We start from the raw sequence: 12,609 nt of genomic DNA, 5'->3' as shown, positions 1-12,609 counted from the left end.
ACACCATACAAAAAATAAACTCAAAATGGTTTAGAGACCTAAATATAAGACCAGACACTATAAAACTCTTAGAGGAAAACATAGGAAGAATGCTCTTTGACATAAATCACAGCAAGATCTTTTTTGATCCACCTCCTAGAGTAATAGAAATAAAAACAAAAATAAACAAATGGGACCTAATGAAACTTAAAAGTTTTTACACAGCAAAGGAAACTACAAACAGGATGGAAAGACAGCCCTCAGAATGGGAGAAAATATTTGCAAACAAATCAATGGACAAAGAATTAATCTCCAAAATATATAAACAGCTCATGTAGCTCAATATTAAAAAAACAAACAACCCAATCCAAAAATGGGCAGAAGACCTAAACAGACATTTCTCCAAAGAAGACATACAGATGGCCAAGAAGCACATGAAAAGCTGCTCAACATCACTACTTACTAGAGAAATGCAAATCAAAACTACAATGAGGTATCACCTCACACCAGTTAGAATGGGCATCATCAGAAAATCTACAAACAACAAATGCTGGAGAGGGTGTGGAGAAAAGGGAACCCTCTTGCACTGTTGGTGGGAATGTAAATTGATACAGCCACTATGGAGAACAGTATGGAGGTTCCTTAAAGAACTAAAAATAGATTTACCATATGATCCAGCAACCCTACTACTGGGCATATACCCAGAGAAAACCATAATTCAAAAAGACACATGCAGGCTTCCCTGGTGGCGCAGTGGTTGAGAGTCCGCCTGCCGATGCAGGGGACGCGGGTTTGTGCCCCAGTCCAGGAGGATCCCACGTGCCGCGGGGCAGCTGGGCCCGTGAGCCATGGCCGCTGAGCCTGCGCGTCCGGAGCCTGCGCTCCGCAACGGGAGAGGCCACAACAGTGAGAGGCCTGTGTACTGCAAAAAAAAAAAAAAAAAAAAGACACATGCACCCCAATGTTCATTGCAGCACTATTTACAATAGCCAGGTCATGGAAGCAACCTTCCATTCATCGACAGATGAATGGATAAAGTAAATGTGGCACATATATACAATGGAATATTACTCAGCCATAAAAAGGAATGAAATTGGGTCATTTGTAGAGACATGGATGGATCTAGAGACTGTCATACAGAGTGAAGTAAGTCAGAAAGAGAAAAACAAATATATATTAATGCATATATGTGGAACCTAGAAAAACGGTACAGATGAACTGGTTTGCAGTGCAGAAATTGAGACACAGATGTAGAGAACAAACGTATGGACACCAAGGGAGGAAAGTGGTGGCGGGGAGGGCGGGTGATGGTGTAATGAATTGGGAGATTGGGATTGACGTATATACATAAATATGTATAAAATGGATAACTAATTAGAGCCTGCTGTATAAACAAATAAATAAAATAAAATTCAAAAAAAATGATACTGGGGAAAAAGTCAGTCTCTTCAGTCAATGATACTGGGAAAACTGGACAGCCACATGCAAAAAAAACTAGACCACCATCTTACACCATACACAAAATTAACTCAAAATGGAATAAAGACTTGAATTCAAGATCTGAAACCATAAAATTTCTAGAAGAAAATATAAGTGGCAACCTTACTGATATTATTAGTCTTACCAATGTTTTAGTGGATCAGACTCCAAAGGAAAGAGAAACAAAAGCAAAAAACAAACATCAAACTGAAAAGCTTCTGTACAGCAAAGGAAACCACAATCAAAACAAAAGGCAGCTTACTAAATGGGAGAAGTTATTTGCAAATCACCTATCTACAACTCAACAACAAGAAAAAACCAAGCAACCCAACTTAAAAATGGGCAGAGAATCTGAATAGACATTTTTCCTAAGAAGACATAAGGCTGGCTAACAGGCACATGAAAAGATGCTCAACATCACTAATCATCAGGAAAATGCATATCAAAACCATGAGATATCACCTCATACCTGTCAGAAATGGTGATTATCAAAGAACAATGAATAACGAGGGTTGGTGAGTATATGGAGCAAAGAGAAACCTGTTACACTGTTGGCGAGAATGTAACTTGGTGCAGCAACTATGGAAAACAGTATAGAGGTTCCTTAAAAAAAATTAAAAATAGAACTACTGTATGATTCAGCAATTCCACTTCTGGGTATTTATCTAAAGAACATGAAAACACTAATTCAAAAAGATATATGAACCCCTATGTCCACTGCAGCATTATTTACAATAGCCAAGATATGCAAACAACCTAAGTGCCGACTGATGGATGAATGGATAAAGAGAACATTATACATACACACACATACACACACACACAATAGAATACTACTCAGCCATAAAAAATGAAATCCTGCCATTCGTAACATGGTTGGACCTTGAGGGTATGATGCTAAGTGAAATAAGTCAGACAAAGAAAGACAAATACCATATGATTTCATTCATATGTGGAATCAAAACACACACACACCAATGAACAAACAAACAAAATAAAACAAAAACAAACTCAGAGATACAGAGGACAGATTAGTGGTTACCAGAGAAGAAGGGGGTTGGGAGGTGATCAAAATGGATGAAGGGGGCCGGCTGTATGGCAATGGACGATAACTAGACTTGTGGTGGTGAGAACTCTGTAGTGTGTACAGATGTTGAACCATAGTGCTCCACCCTGAAACTTAAATACAAAAAAATTTGCTTAACTTAGCAGACATGTAAAGAAGCCTGAAAATACTACCCACAATAAATAGGAAAAGAAAACCAACGAACCAACACCAACCCAGAAGTGACAGAGATGCTAAAATTAGCAAAGACCTTAATATAGTTACTAGAACTGAATTCCACATAAAGCTACAGTAAAGATTGAACATGTCAAGGAAAATATGAAAAAAATCAAAATTGGACTTCAGTTAAAACTACAATTTCTGAGATGAAAAAATGTACTATGAAATTACTGGCAGATTAGACATTGCAGGAAAAAAAAGATCAGAGAACTTAAAGACATGACCACAGAAACTATCCAAAATGAAACAAAGAGACGAAAAAGATTAAAAATAAATAAACAGGGATTTCCCTGGTGGTCCAGTGGTAAAGAATCCACCTTAAAATGCAGGGGACGCAGGTTTGATCCCTGGTCAGGGAACTAAGATCCCACATGCCGAGGGGCAACTAAGCCCGCACGCCACAACTACTGAGCTCACGCGCCTCAACTAGAGAGCCTGCATGCCGCAAACTACAGAGCCCACACGCCCTGGAGCCTGCACACCACAACTAAAGAAGAGAAAAAGATGCACGCGACAACTAGACAGAAGCCTGTATGCCGCAACCAAGAGCTCATGTGCCGCAACGAAAGATCCCATGTGCCTCAACAAAGATCCCACGTGCCACAACTAAGACCCAACACAGCCAAAAATAAATAAATTTAAAGATAAATCTTTAAAAATAAACAAAGGGCTTCCCTGGTGGCGCAGTGGTTGAGAGTCCGCCTGCCGATGCAGGGGACACGGGTTCATGCCCCGGTCTGGGAAGATCCCACATGCCGTGGAGCGGCTGGGCGTGTGAGCCATGGCCGCTGAGCCTGCGCGTCCGGAGCCTGTGCTCCGCAACGGGAGAGGCCACAACAGTGAGAAGCCCGCGTACCGCAAAAAAAAAATAAAAAATAAAAAATAAATAAAAATAAACAAAAAAACAGAACATCAGTGAGTTATGAGAGAACTTTCAGTGGCCTAATAGCAGAGTTCCCAAAGGAAATCAAATAGGAGGCAGAAAAAAATATTTTGAGATAAAATATCTAAAATTTTTCTAAATTTGATGAAAACTATAAACCCACAGACCCAAGAAGCTCATTAAACCTCAAGCACCAGAAGCATGAAGAAATGTGCAACAGCAGGTCAAGTAAATTACGGAAAAGCAATAAAGGAAAAATCTTAAGAGCTGACAAGGAAAAAAGACACACTAGATAAACAGAACAAAGATAAAGCTAACAACAAATTTCTTATGTGACACATAAGTGAGAAGACACAAGAGCAACATCTTTAAAGTATGAGGGGAAAAAACTGTCAATCTAGAATTCAATACTCAGCAGAAATACCTTTAAACACCTTTTCTTTTTTTTTTGTGGCGGTATGCGGGCCTCTCACTGTTGTGGCCTCTCCCGTTGCGAAGCACAGGCTCCGGACACGCAGGCTCAGCGTCCATGGCTCACGGGCCCAGCCGCTCCGCGGCGTGTGGGATCCTCCCGGACCAGGGCATGAACCCATGTACCCTGCATTGGCAGGAGGACTCTCAACCACTGCGCCACCAGGGAAGCCCTAAACACCATTTCTTACATATACATATAAAAGCTGAAAAAATTCTCACCAGTATTTCTGCACTATAAGAAATGTTAAAGTCCATAAGATGGAAGGAAAATGATACTGATGGAAAAATGTATCTACACAAAGGAAAAAACAACACTGCAATTGGTAACTACACAGGAGTCTTGTGATCAATGAGGTCTCTGATAAAGAAAAAAAATCTATTGTTAGAGATGCTTATCTCATAAGAAACTTATTAACAACAAGCACTCATAAAAAAAATCTATCTTCCTCCCCCCTCCCTCTCTCTCAAAGCTGACATACACCAAAGACATAGAATTAGAGGGTTAACTCAATGTCATATTAGGAGGAAATTATGCTGTGTCTTAGATTTCTTTTCTTTTTTTTTTTTTTTTTTTTTTTTTGCTGTACGCGGGCCTCTCACTGCTGTGGCCTCTCCCGTTGCGGAGCACAGGCTCCGGACACACAGGCTCCGCGGCCATGGCTCGCGGGCCCAGCCGCTCCGCGGCATGTGGGATCTTCCGGGATAGGGGCACGAACCCGTGTCCCCTGCATCGGCAGGCGGACTCTCAACCACTGCGCCACCAGGGAAGCCCCTGTGTCTTAGATTTCTAATGGAATACAGCCACTACTTGTCTGAAAAGAAACTTAAAAGAATGCTTGTCATACAACCGTCTATGTGTCATTACCTATACTAAATCTATAAAAAGTCTTCAATACTCCAACATTTGTCATATTAATAATACAAAACAATATTAACGCATACATGTGGAATCTAGAAAAATGGTATAGATGAACCTATTTGCAGGGCAGGAAAAGAAACACAGATGTAGAGAACAGACGTGTGGACACAGTGGGGGAAGGGCCGTGTGGGATGTATTGGGAGATAAGGTTTGACATAAATACACTACCATGTGTAAAACAGATAGGTAGTGGGAACCTGCTGTATAGCACAGGGAGCTCGGCCCGGTGCTCTGTGTGACCTAGATGGGTGGGATGGTGCGGGGAGGTACAAGAGGGAGGGGATATATGTATACATATAGTTGATTCAGTACATTGTACAACAGAAACTAACATAACATTGTAAAGCAATTATACTCCAATAAAAAAAATAATACAAAACAGACCAGTATTTTTCAAAGAATATTTTGATTTAAGGGGGTAAAAATTGCTGTGCTAGAGATTCTTAAAAGATTAATGACAAACTGAGTAGTAAATTTTGCTCTGAGCTTCCTAGCAGCCAAATAAAATGGTAAACATACTGGTTTACACAGTTTTCATTACTTGGCACAAAGAAAGCATATAAATGTTTGGTAAAGTAATTTTTTTTAATTTTTATCAGAAACATATAAAATGACTCCCATATTTTTAAAAAAGGTTTTGCTAGCATGTTACATAACAACAATGTAATAGCTAACTTGTTCTAACCACTTACAGCATCAAAGCACCATACTAATAATTTCTAATCATTGATTCATTGCAACTTTACAATCATCCTATGAGCTAGGCACTATTATTATCCCCATTCACTACAACTACACAAGCAATGCAGAAATATTCTTTAATGAATGTCTTTTATATTGTTTTTCTATGAAGCCAAAGAGATATTAAATTCTAAATCAGAAAAGGCATTTTGCAGGTAGACAATACATGTGTATTTTTAAAATAATCATCTTTCATAAAACCTTCATTGAAGTATTTCTTGCTGATTTTACTTTGCTGAATTTACTTAACTCACAATTTGTACAAATTGCAAACACCCACTGAAGCAAATAGCTAAACTGCTTCAATACGTGTATTTATGTATAAATGCTTCTTTCAGTTATTTCTGCCAGGTAAATATCACATAGAAATCAGATATGTTTATCTTGAAAAACAGAAACTTTACCAGATAAATTTTATTTATCAACAAACATTTGGGAAGTTATCACATGAAGAAATATCCAGAGTTATTTTGTGTAGGTCCAAGGAACACTGCAATAACCAACAGGGAGGCTACAGGGAGGATGATTTCCTTTCAGTACGATAGAGAAAATGCTTAACATACTCCAATCCATAAATGGAAGTGTATCACTTTACAAGTTCACTAGGTTCTCTAGCACTGAAAGCACTGAAGCACAGAATGAAGAGCTCTGTGTCATAAGAGTTCCAAACAGGAATTCTGCTTTGCAATTTATTGCCTCACAGTTCTGGAGGCCAGAAGTCCAAAATCAAGGTGTCAGCTAAGTGTTCCCTCTGAAAACTGTAGGAAGAACCCTTCCTTGCCCTGTCCTAGCTTGTCTTGATGTGCTGGCAATCCTGGGCATTCCCTGGCAGCTGCAACACTTCAAAGCTCTGCTTCTGTCATCATAGGACGTTCTCTCTGCTCCACCATCACCCATGTGTTTCTGTCTCTATGTCTTTCTCTTCTGATTATTAAGGACATCAGTCATATTAGATTAAGGGCCTGTCATACTTCAGTATGACCTTATCTTAACCTAAGTAATTTCATCTGCAAAACCCTATTTCCAAATAAGGTCACATTCTCAGGTACTGGGAGTTAGAACTTCAACTTATCTTTTCGGGGACACAATTCAACTCATGACAGGTATGAAAGAGAACTAGATGATTATCAACTCTAAGATGCTAAGGCTCTAGCTAACTATGAGACAACAAGTGCAACATTATACTCTATATGAATAGAACAATCCCAACTCACTCATATATTCTACTTATTCATGTCATTCATTTAACAGATACTTGCTAGGCACCATCCTGAGCACTGGAGACACACTAAAAAAAAGTTCCTGCCCTCATGGAGTCTGTATTCCAACAGAATAAAAACTGCCATCATTTATGAGTAGCTACTATGTGCCAGACACCGTGCTGAAAATATACAGGTTATAATCTCATTAGTCCTTACAGCAACCCCTGTTAGATAAAAACCTTTATGCCCTTTGTCACCTGAGAAAACGAAGGAATAGAAACATAACTATTTGTTGGAGGTCATCACCTTCCTGGTGAAATGACCCTTTTTTTTTGGTTATAAAAATGTTCTTTTTATCTTTAATGATACTCTTTAAGTCTATTTTATCTGATATTAATATAGCCACTCTAGTCTTCTTAGGCTATTTTGCACGTGCTTGTTACAAATAAGCGTGTCTACATGTTACTCTCAAGAAAGTGATTACATCTTCAATGCCTGAAAAGAATACTTTGAATACCTTGGGTTTAGTGCTCACAGACTGCATTCATATAGGCCTCAATTTTTGCAAAACAAATTAATCCACCAATTCTAAAGGTTTAAATTATATTTCCCTCTTCAACTCACATTCCTGAGGTTTTTATTTGTTTAAATGTCCTAAATATGTATACCTAGGAATGAAACAGTAAACATGGTGGAGGCTCCAACCCAAGCTTAAGTGGTGGTGTTTCCAACAATGGAAGATTTCGAGATGATACTGAACGACAAACTCCTTTAACACTGCTGTCAAAAGAATACATGAATTGGATGATATGCCACACTGGATGACTTGAAAGATGGCTTTTCACTCTATCAACCCATGACTCCAATATTAATAATGCCTTATTGTAACAAGCACTAGATCAGTACTTAAAAAAATCCAATAAACCTTTATTTTTAAAAATATTTTTAAATTGTGAATTTTTATCAATACAAACTGGCCTTTCCTCCAATTATTCTGAAGAGTGAGATATTATTTAAATCAGAACAGGAAATATAATACAAATTTACCTAAAATAACAGTTTTGTGGCTAAACCCTACAGGGTTGCTAACATTCTAGAGTATATGAAAGAAGATTAAGTTATACCACCCAGAGATACAACAAAATATTCATTAAGAATATAGAGAGAATTTACCAAATTTACCAAAATTATTTATTTCCACTAAATATCTGACTACTTTTATACTAATTTGAATATATTTTCTTACCTGCAGCTTCATTTCTTCTAAGTCTTTAGTTTTCTCTACTAATTCCCCTCGTAGCTCTTCAAGCAGCAGCTGAAATTTTTCCTGGTGAGTTTGCTTTTCATGTAATAGGCGCTTGAGCTCATTTTGTGACTTTATGTACTCATCCTGCAACCTAATTTTTTAAAAAGAAGAATTTAAGTGTATCCTTTGCTTTCTAATCGCATTACTTTATGTGAAGTCAACCAACACTACAGAGCAAGATCAATATCATATATTCATTAAACTTACAAATATAATGCTTTACAGTTTCATTTATTATTAACACTGTAATTTCTGAATGCAATTTTACTTTGAAGGGAAAAAAAACATATTTAGCCACCTAGATACATTTAAATTTTATATGTCTTGCTACTTTCAAAACAAGACTTTTATAAATTTATAATCCACTTGATTTAAAGAAAATTTACTTGTATTTAAAAAGTTTTAAATGTATACCGTATCCTGCAAAATAACAAAATTATACTGTATATTCCAGAGCAAACATTCAGACAAAATAAAAACTTTTAATCAAGCCTCTCACTTCCAAATTTAAGTAATTTATTTACCTTGTGTGTTCAGCTTTCAGAGTCTGATAATTAGTTTTATGATGTTCACATCGTAACCGTTCATCAATTAACATTTTTTGGAACTCTGATTGAGAACTTGTCAGCCCACTGTCTCCACCAGGAGGAAAAATGGTGGGAAAAGTGTCCATATTGGTAAGTGAGCTGACAACCATGTAAAAGCAAGCCTTGCTTTCTTATTGTCTGAGTTTTCTTTTCAGGAGTATTTTTCACTTTCTTCGTGCTAAGACAGAATCTCAGGAGGCCATATTATACCTGAAGAGAGAAATACACTTAATTAGTGATCAGTGAACTCCTTCAGTATTATATACCTTTTATCACTTCTTATTATTCTCCTTATCATTTCTATAACAAACCCAATTTTCAGATTTTTCCGTTGTTCATAAAATTCAAGAATAAAGTTGAATCATACCTTAAATTTTCTTTACTTCCATGCAGTTTCTGTGCCCATCAAGGTCATATCTTCAAGTATTAGCCTAACTCGATGTAACGACTCTTCCAGTGTATGTAGTCCCAGATTCACAAATCACCAATGTTTCCTGAAATTACTGAGGTAAACTTCAAGAGTGGATTCTAGTACGAAATCCATACTCCGAAACCAGGCGAAAAGCTATTTGGAACTTGGTAAGTGGCTGGGGAGAATCACAGTCTTCACAAAGATGACCTTCAGCATGTAATTATGTCTGTGATTAATGCTACAAAGGATCTTTTACTTGACACAAGGTGACTGCACTCAGGCTGCAGATTCAGAGAAGAAATCAGTCAACATATAAATATTGATCATCTATGTATTATGCGCTGTGCTAAGAACAGGAAAGTCAATCACCTCAGCTATCCCCAAAGCACCAATCCAGGATTATGAAAGTAACCAAATGTTTGCTGTATCTAGAAGTAAAAAATGATGACACAGTGTTCTTACTGTAAATAATTTAAAACAAAAATTTTAATCAAAACAATTCTGTCCCTTTTAACTTCATTCATCTTTCTCAAAACTATTATATATATATTTTCCTAACAGTACCTCCCTTAGTCATGGGTGATTATGAATTACCTTTTCTTACAACAAGAGACCATCTTTAGCCTACACAACCCAACCATTAAATTACTGAGTCTTGCTTGAACTACATCATTTCTGATAAATTAATGTGATGTCTACATATTACACAAGAAGACTTTTAAACTAAAATTGAGGTTGCTTTGGTTTCCTGCTTTATCTATTTTAACAGAGGGGTAAAAGTCCTTCAAGGACACTTTACTCCTTATTCTTCGGTTAAAAGTGCACAAGGATTCAATATTTGTAAATGCAGAGTGCACTGTTTGTAGCAGCTGCCACAACGTTATCCTGTCAAGAATATACATTTGCCATGGAATTAATAAACTGGATCATAAAAGTGGCATGTAATTTTTTTAAAATTTATTTATTTTCCACTGTGTTGGGTCTTCATTGCTGCGCGCAGGCTTTCTCTAGTTGCAGCGAGTGGGGGCTACTCTTCGTTGCGGTGCATGGGCTTTTCACTGCAGTGTCTTCTCTTGTTGTGGAGCACAGGCTCTAGGCGCATGGGCTTCAGCAGTTGCAGCATGCGGGCTCAGTAGTTGTGGCTCGTGGGCTCTATAGCACAGGCTCTGTAGTTATGGCGCATGGGCTTAGTTGCTCCACAGCATGTGGGACCTTCCCGGACCAGGGCTCGAACCCGTGTCCCCTGCATTGGCAGACGGATTCTTAACCACTGCACCACCAGGGAAGCCCTGGCATGTAATTTTGATTCTGCTCTTTGATGCAAATTAATTTTTAAGAGACAGAAACATACAATAAACATATCTAATACTTTCTAATAATATCACCAAAAGGCATTATGAGGTTTTAATTAGCTAAAAGCTTACACTACATTAGAAAAATCAAAAGCTACCCTTTAGTCCTACTACTAGTGAAAGAAAGATTTCCAAGATAAAATGAATATTTTTTTCCTTTGTATTCCAGTTAACTTGACAGTAAAGTAAACATTCTCACTGACCCCTACCCTAAAATGAGAGTTAAGTCCTCACAGACATAAAATTTACAAAGACCTGAAAGTTTCTGGAAAATAAAATTAAAATGATTTATCTCCTTCCCTCTTGGCCCTGAAATATTCACTAGACATACTTTCCAGGACTTCACTAATTTCAGAATATCCCTTTCTCAATCACCACCACCATTACCTCATCTCCAATTCTAGTTTCTATGCAAACATATGTGTACTGCCCTCTTGTATTTTCCCAAACCAGGAGGATTTCTCCTGTTCCAAGTTGATGTTTGCAATTTCATTACTTTTTAATATGTTAGTTTTTTGAATAATAAAGCTAGAATATACCAACACACATCACCAGTAGGTACACTCAAACGCATGATATACTTTCCCCTCATACCACAAAAAAATATGTTAATTTGCGTGCGCACACACACACACACATACACACACACACATCTATGGTAAGCTTTCTGCAAAGTTATCTGTATCAAAATGATAAATCTGCTTATCCTCTGGCCCAATCCTAGGAATTTATTCTATGACAATAGCTGGATGAGTACCCAAATGTAATTACTATATAAGAATTTTCTTTGTGACTTTTTTTAATTAAAAAAATGAAAAAATCAGAAATAAGCTAAACTTCTATAAATAAAGGTTTATCTATACTATGCATTAAAAAGGACAAGTTAGATCTGTCCCCACAGCATGGTGAAGGGTATAAGTGACAGATACACACACACTATGTTTACATACACATAAAAAGAGTCAAATAGTGGTACACCAAGCAGCGAATAGTGGTAACTTCTGGGGAAATAATAATGGGGGGACTCCCTGACAGGAAAACTTGCACCTTGCACTTTCAACATTTTACTGTTAAATTTTCTTTTTAACAACTACAAACTGTTTTTCAGATAATGAACAATTCTATCACTCTATTCAAATTATCTTAAACCAAATTCATTACCCTTGCTTTCAATCTACCTTCAATATCCTTACTTTCCAGCTTCTGATATTCATACCAGTATTATGCTACCATTCATCCACACTTACAACCTCAAAGTCTTCTCTGTTTTCTCTCTCAACTTCCCATGTATGAACAACAAATACACTTTCTTTAAAATGCATTCCATTCTCTCCATTCCTACTTAACCACAAAAAGTCAAGCTTGTATCATCTCATAACTAGACTATTAGAGCTTTTTATTATCCCTGCTTCCAATATTTTCTCTCTCTAGTCTACCCTCCAAACACTGCCAGATCAATAGTCAGAAACTGTTATTTGATTTCTCATTCTCACTCAAAGGCTCCCATATATGAGACAAAATCAAAACACCCCAGTCTTGCAAAGCACTACACAATCAGCCCCGATCTACCTTGTCTAATCTCAATTCCCACCATCTGCCAAGAATATTCTACTCCAGCTAGCCCGTGAATAAATATGCACATCACACCTTTGTTCACGCAGATTTTGTCTTAGTTTGTGAACCCTATACTAATGAAAATGGACTCTAGTATGCACGATAATCATTAACTGTTCTCTATTTCTGTGATGATTGAATATAAATAGGTTTAAACACAGTAGTTAGATACTGGAAAGAAATCCTTGACTCAAAGTTATGAGTCCCTGGGTTGCATTTGCCAATAGCCTTTTTCAGAATTTTCTCCTCTAGGAATAGTTAAGAATCACAGAAAACTATCTGCCAATTTGTGTGAATCTAACCAAGGTCAGAATGAATTTTTTACCTGTTTTCAAGTACTCTGCACATATAACATATCCAGTTCTCTAATTCAGTA

At 37.3% G+C, this 12,609-nt stretch overlaps 1 protein-coding gene across 2 annotated transcripts in view; it reads right to left on the bottom strand.

The window, feature by feature from the left end:
• CEP83 (centrosomal protein 83) overlaps nt 1–12,609 on the bottom strand; it is a 121,542-nt gene that overhangs the window by 66,568 nt on the left and 42,365 nt on the right. Inside the window, exons 2-5 of one of the 2 annotated variants that reach the window (XM_060112274.1) lie at nt 9,637–9,695; nt 9,223–9,548; nt 8,793–9,065; nt 8,209–8,359 (exon numbers count right to left, since the gene is read on the bottom strand). In XM_060112274.1, the coding sequence (XP_059968257.1) occupies nt 8,209–8,359; nt 8,793–8,965 (324 nt within the window). In that variant the 5' untranslated portion in view covers nt 8,966–9,065; nt 9,223–9,548; nt 9,637–9,695. The remainder of the gene's footprint in view (nt 1–8,208; nt 8,360–8,792; nt 9,066–9,222; nt 9,549–9,636; nt 9,696–12,609) is intronic. The other variant, XM_060112273.1, reaches the window with a different exon arrangement.

The sequence above is a fragment of the Mesoplodon densirostris genome, chromosome 11, assembly GCF_025265405.1.
Source record: "Mesoplodon densirostris isolate mMesDen1 chromosome 11, mMesDen1 primary haplotype, whole genome shotgun sequence".
Lineage (NCBI taxonomy): Eukaryota > Metazoa > Chordata > Mammalia > Artiodactyla > Ziphiidae > Mesoplodon > Mesoplodon densirostris.
Note: the sequence above shows the minus strand (reverse complement) of the source record. Positions and strands in the feature narration are given on the sequence as shown.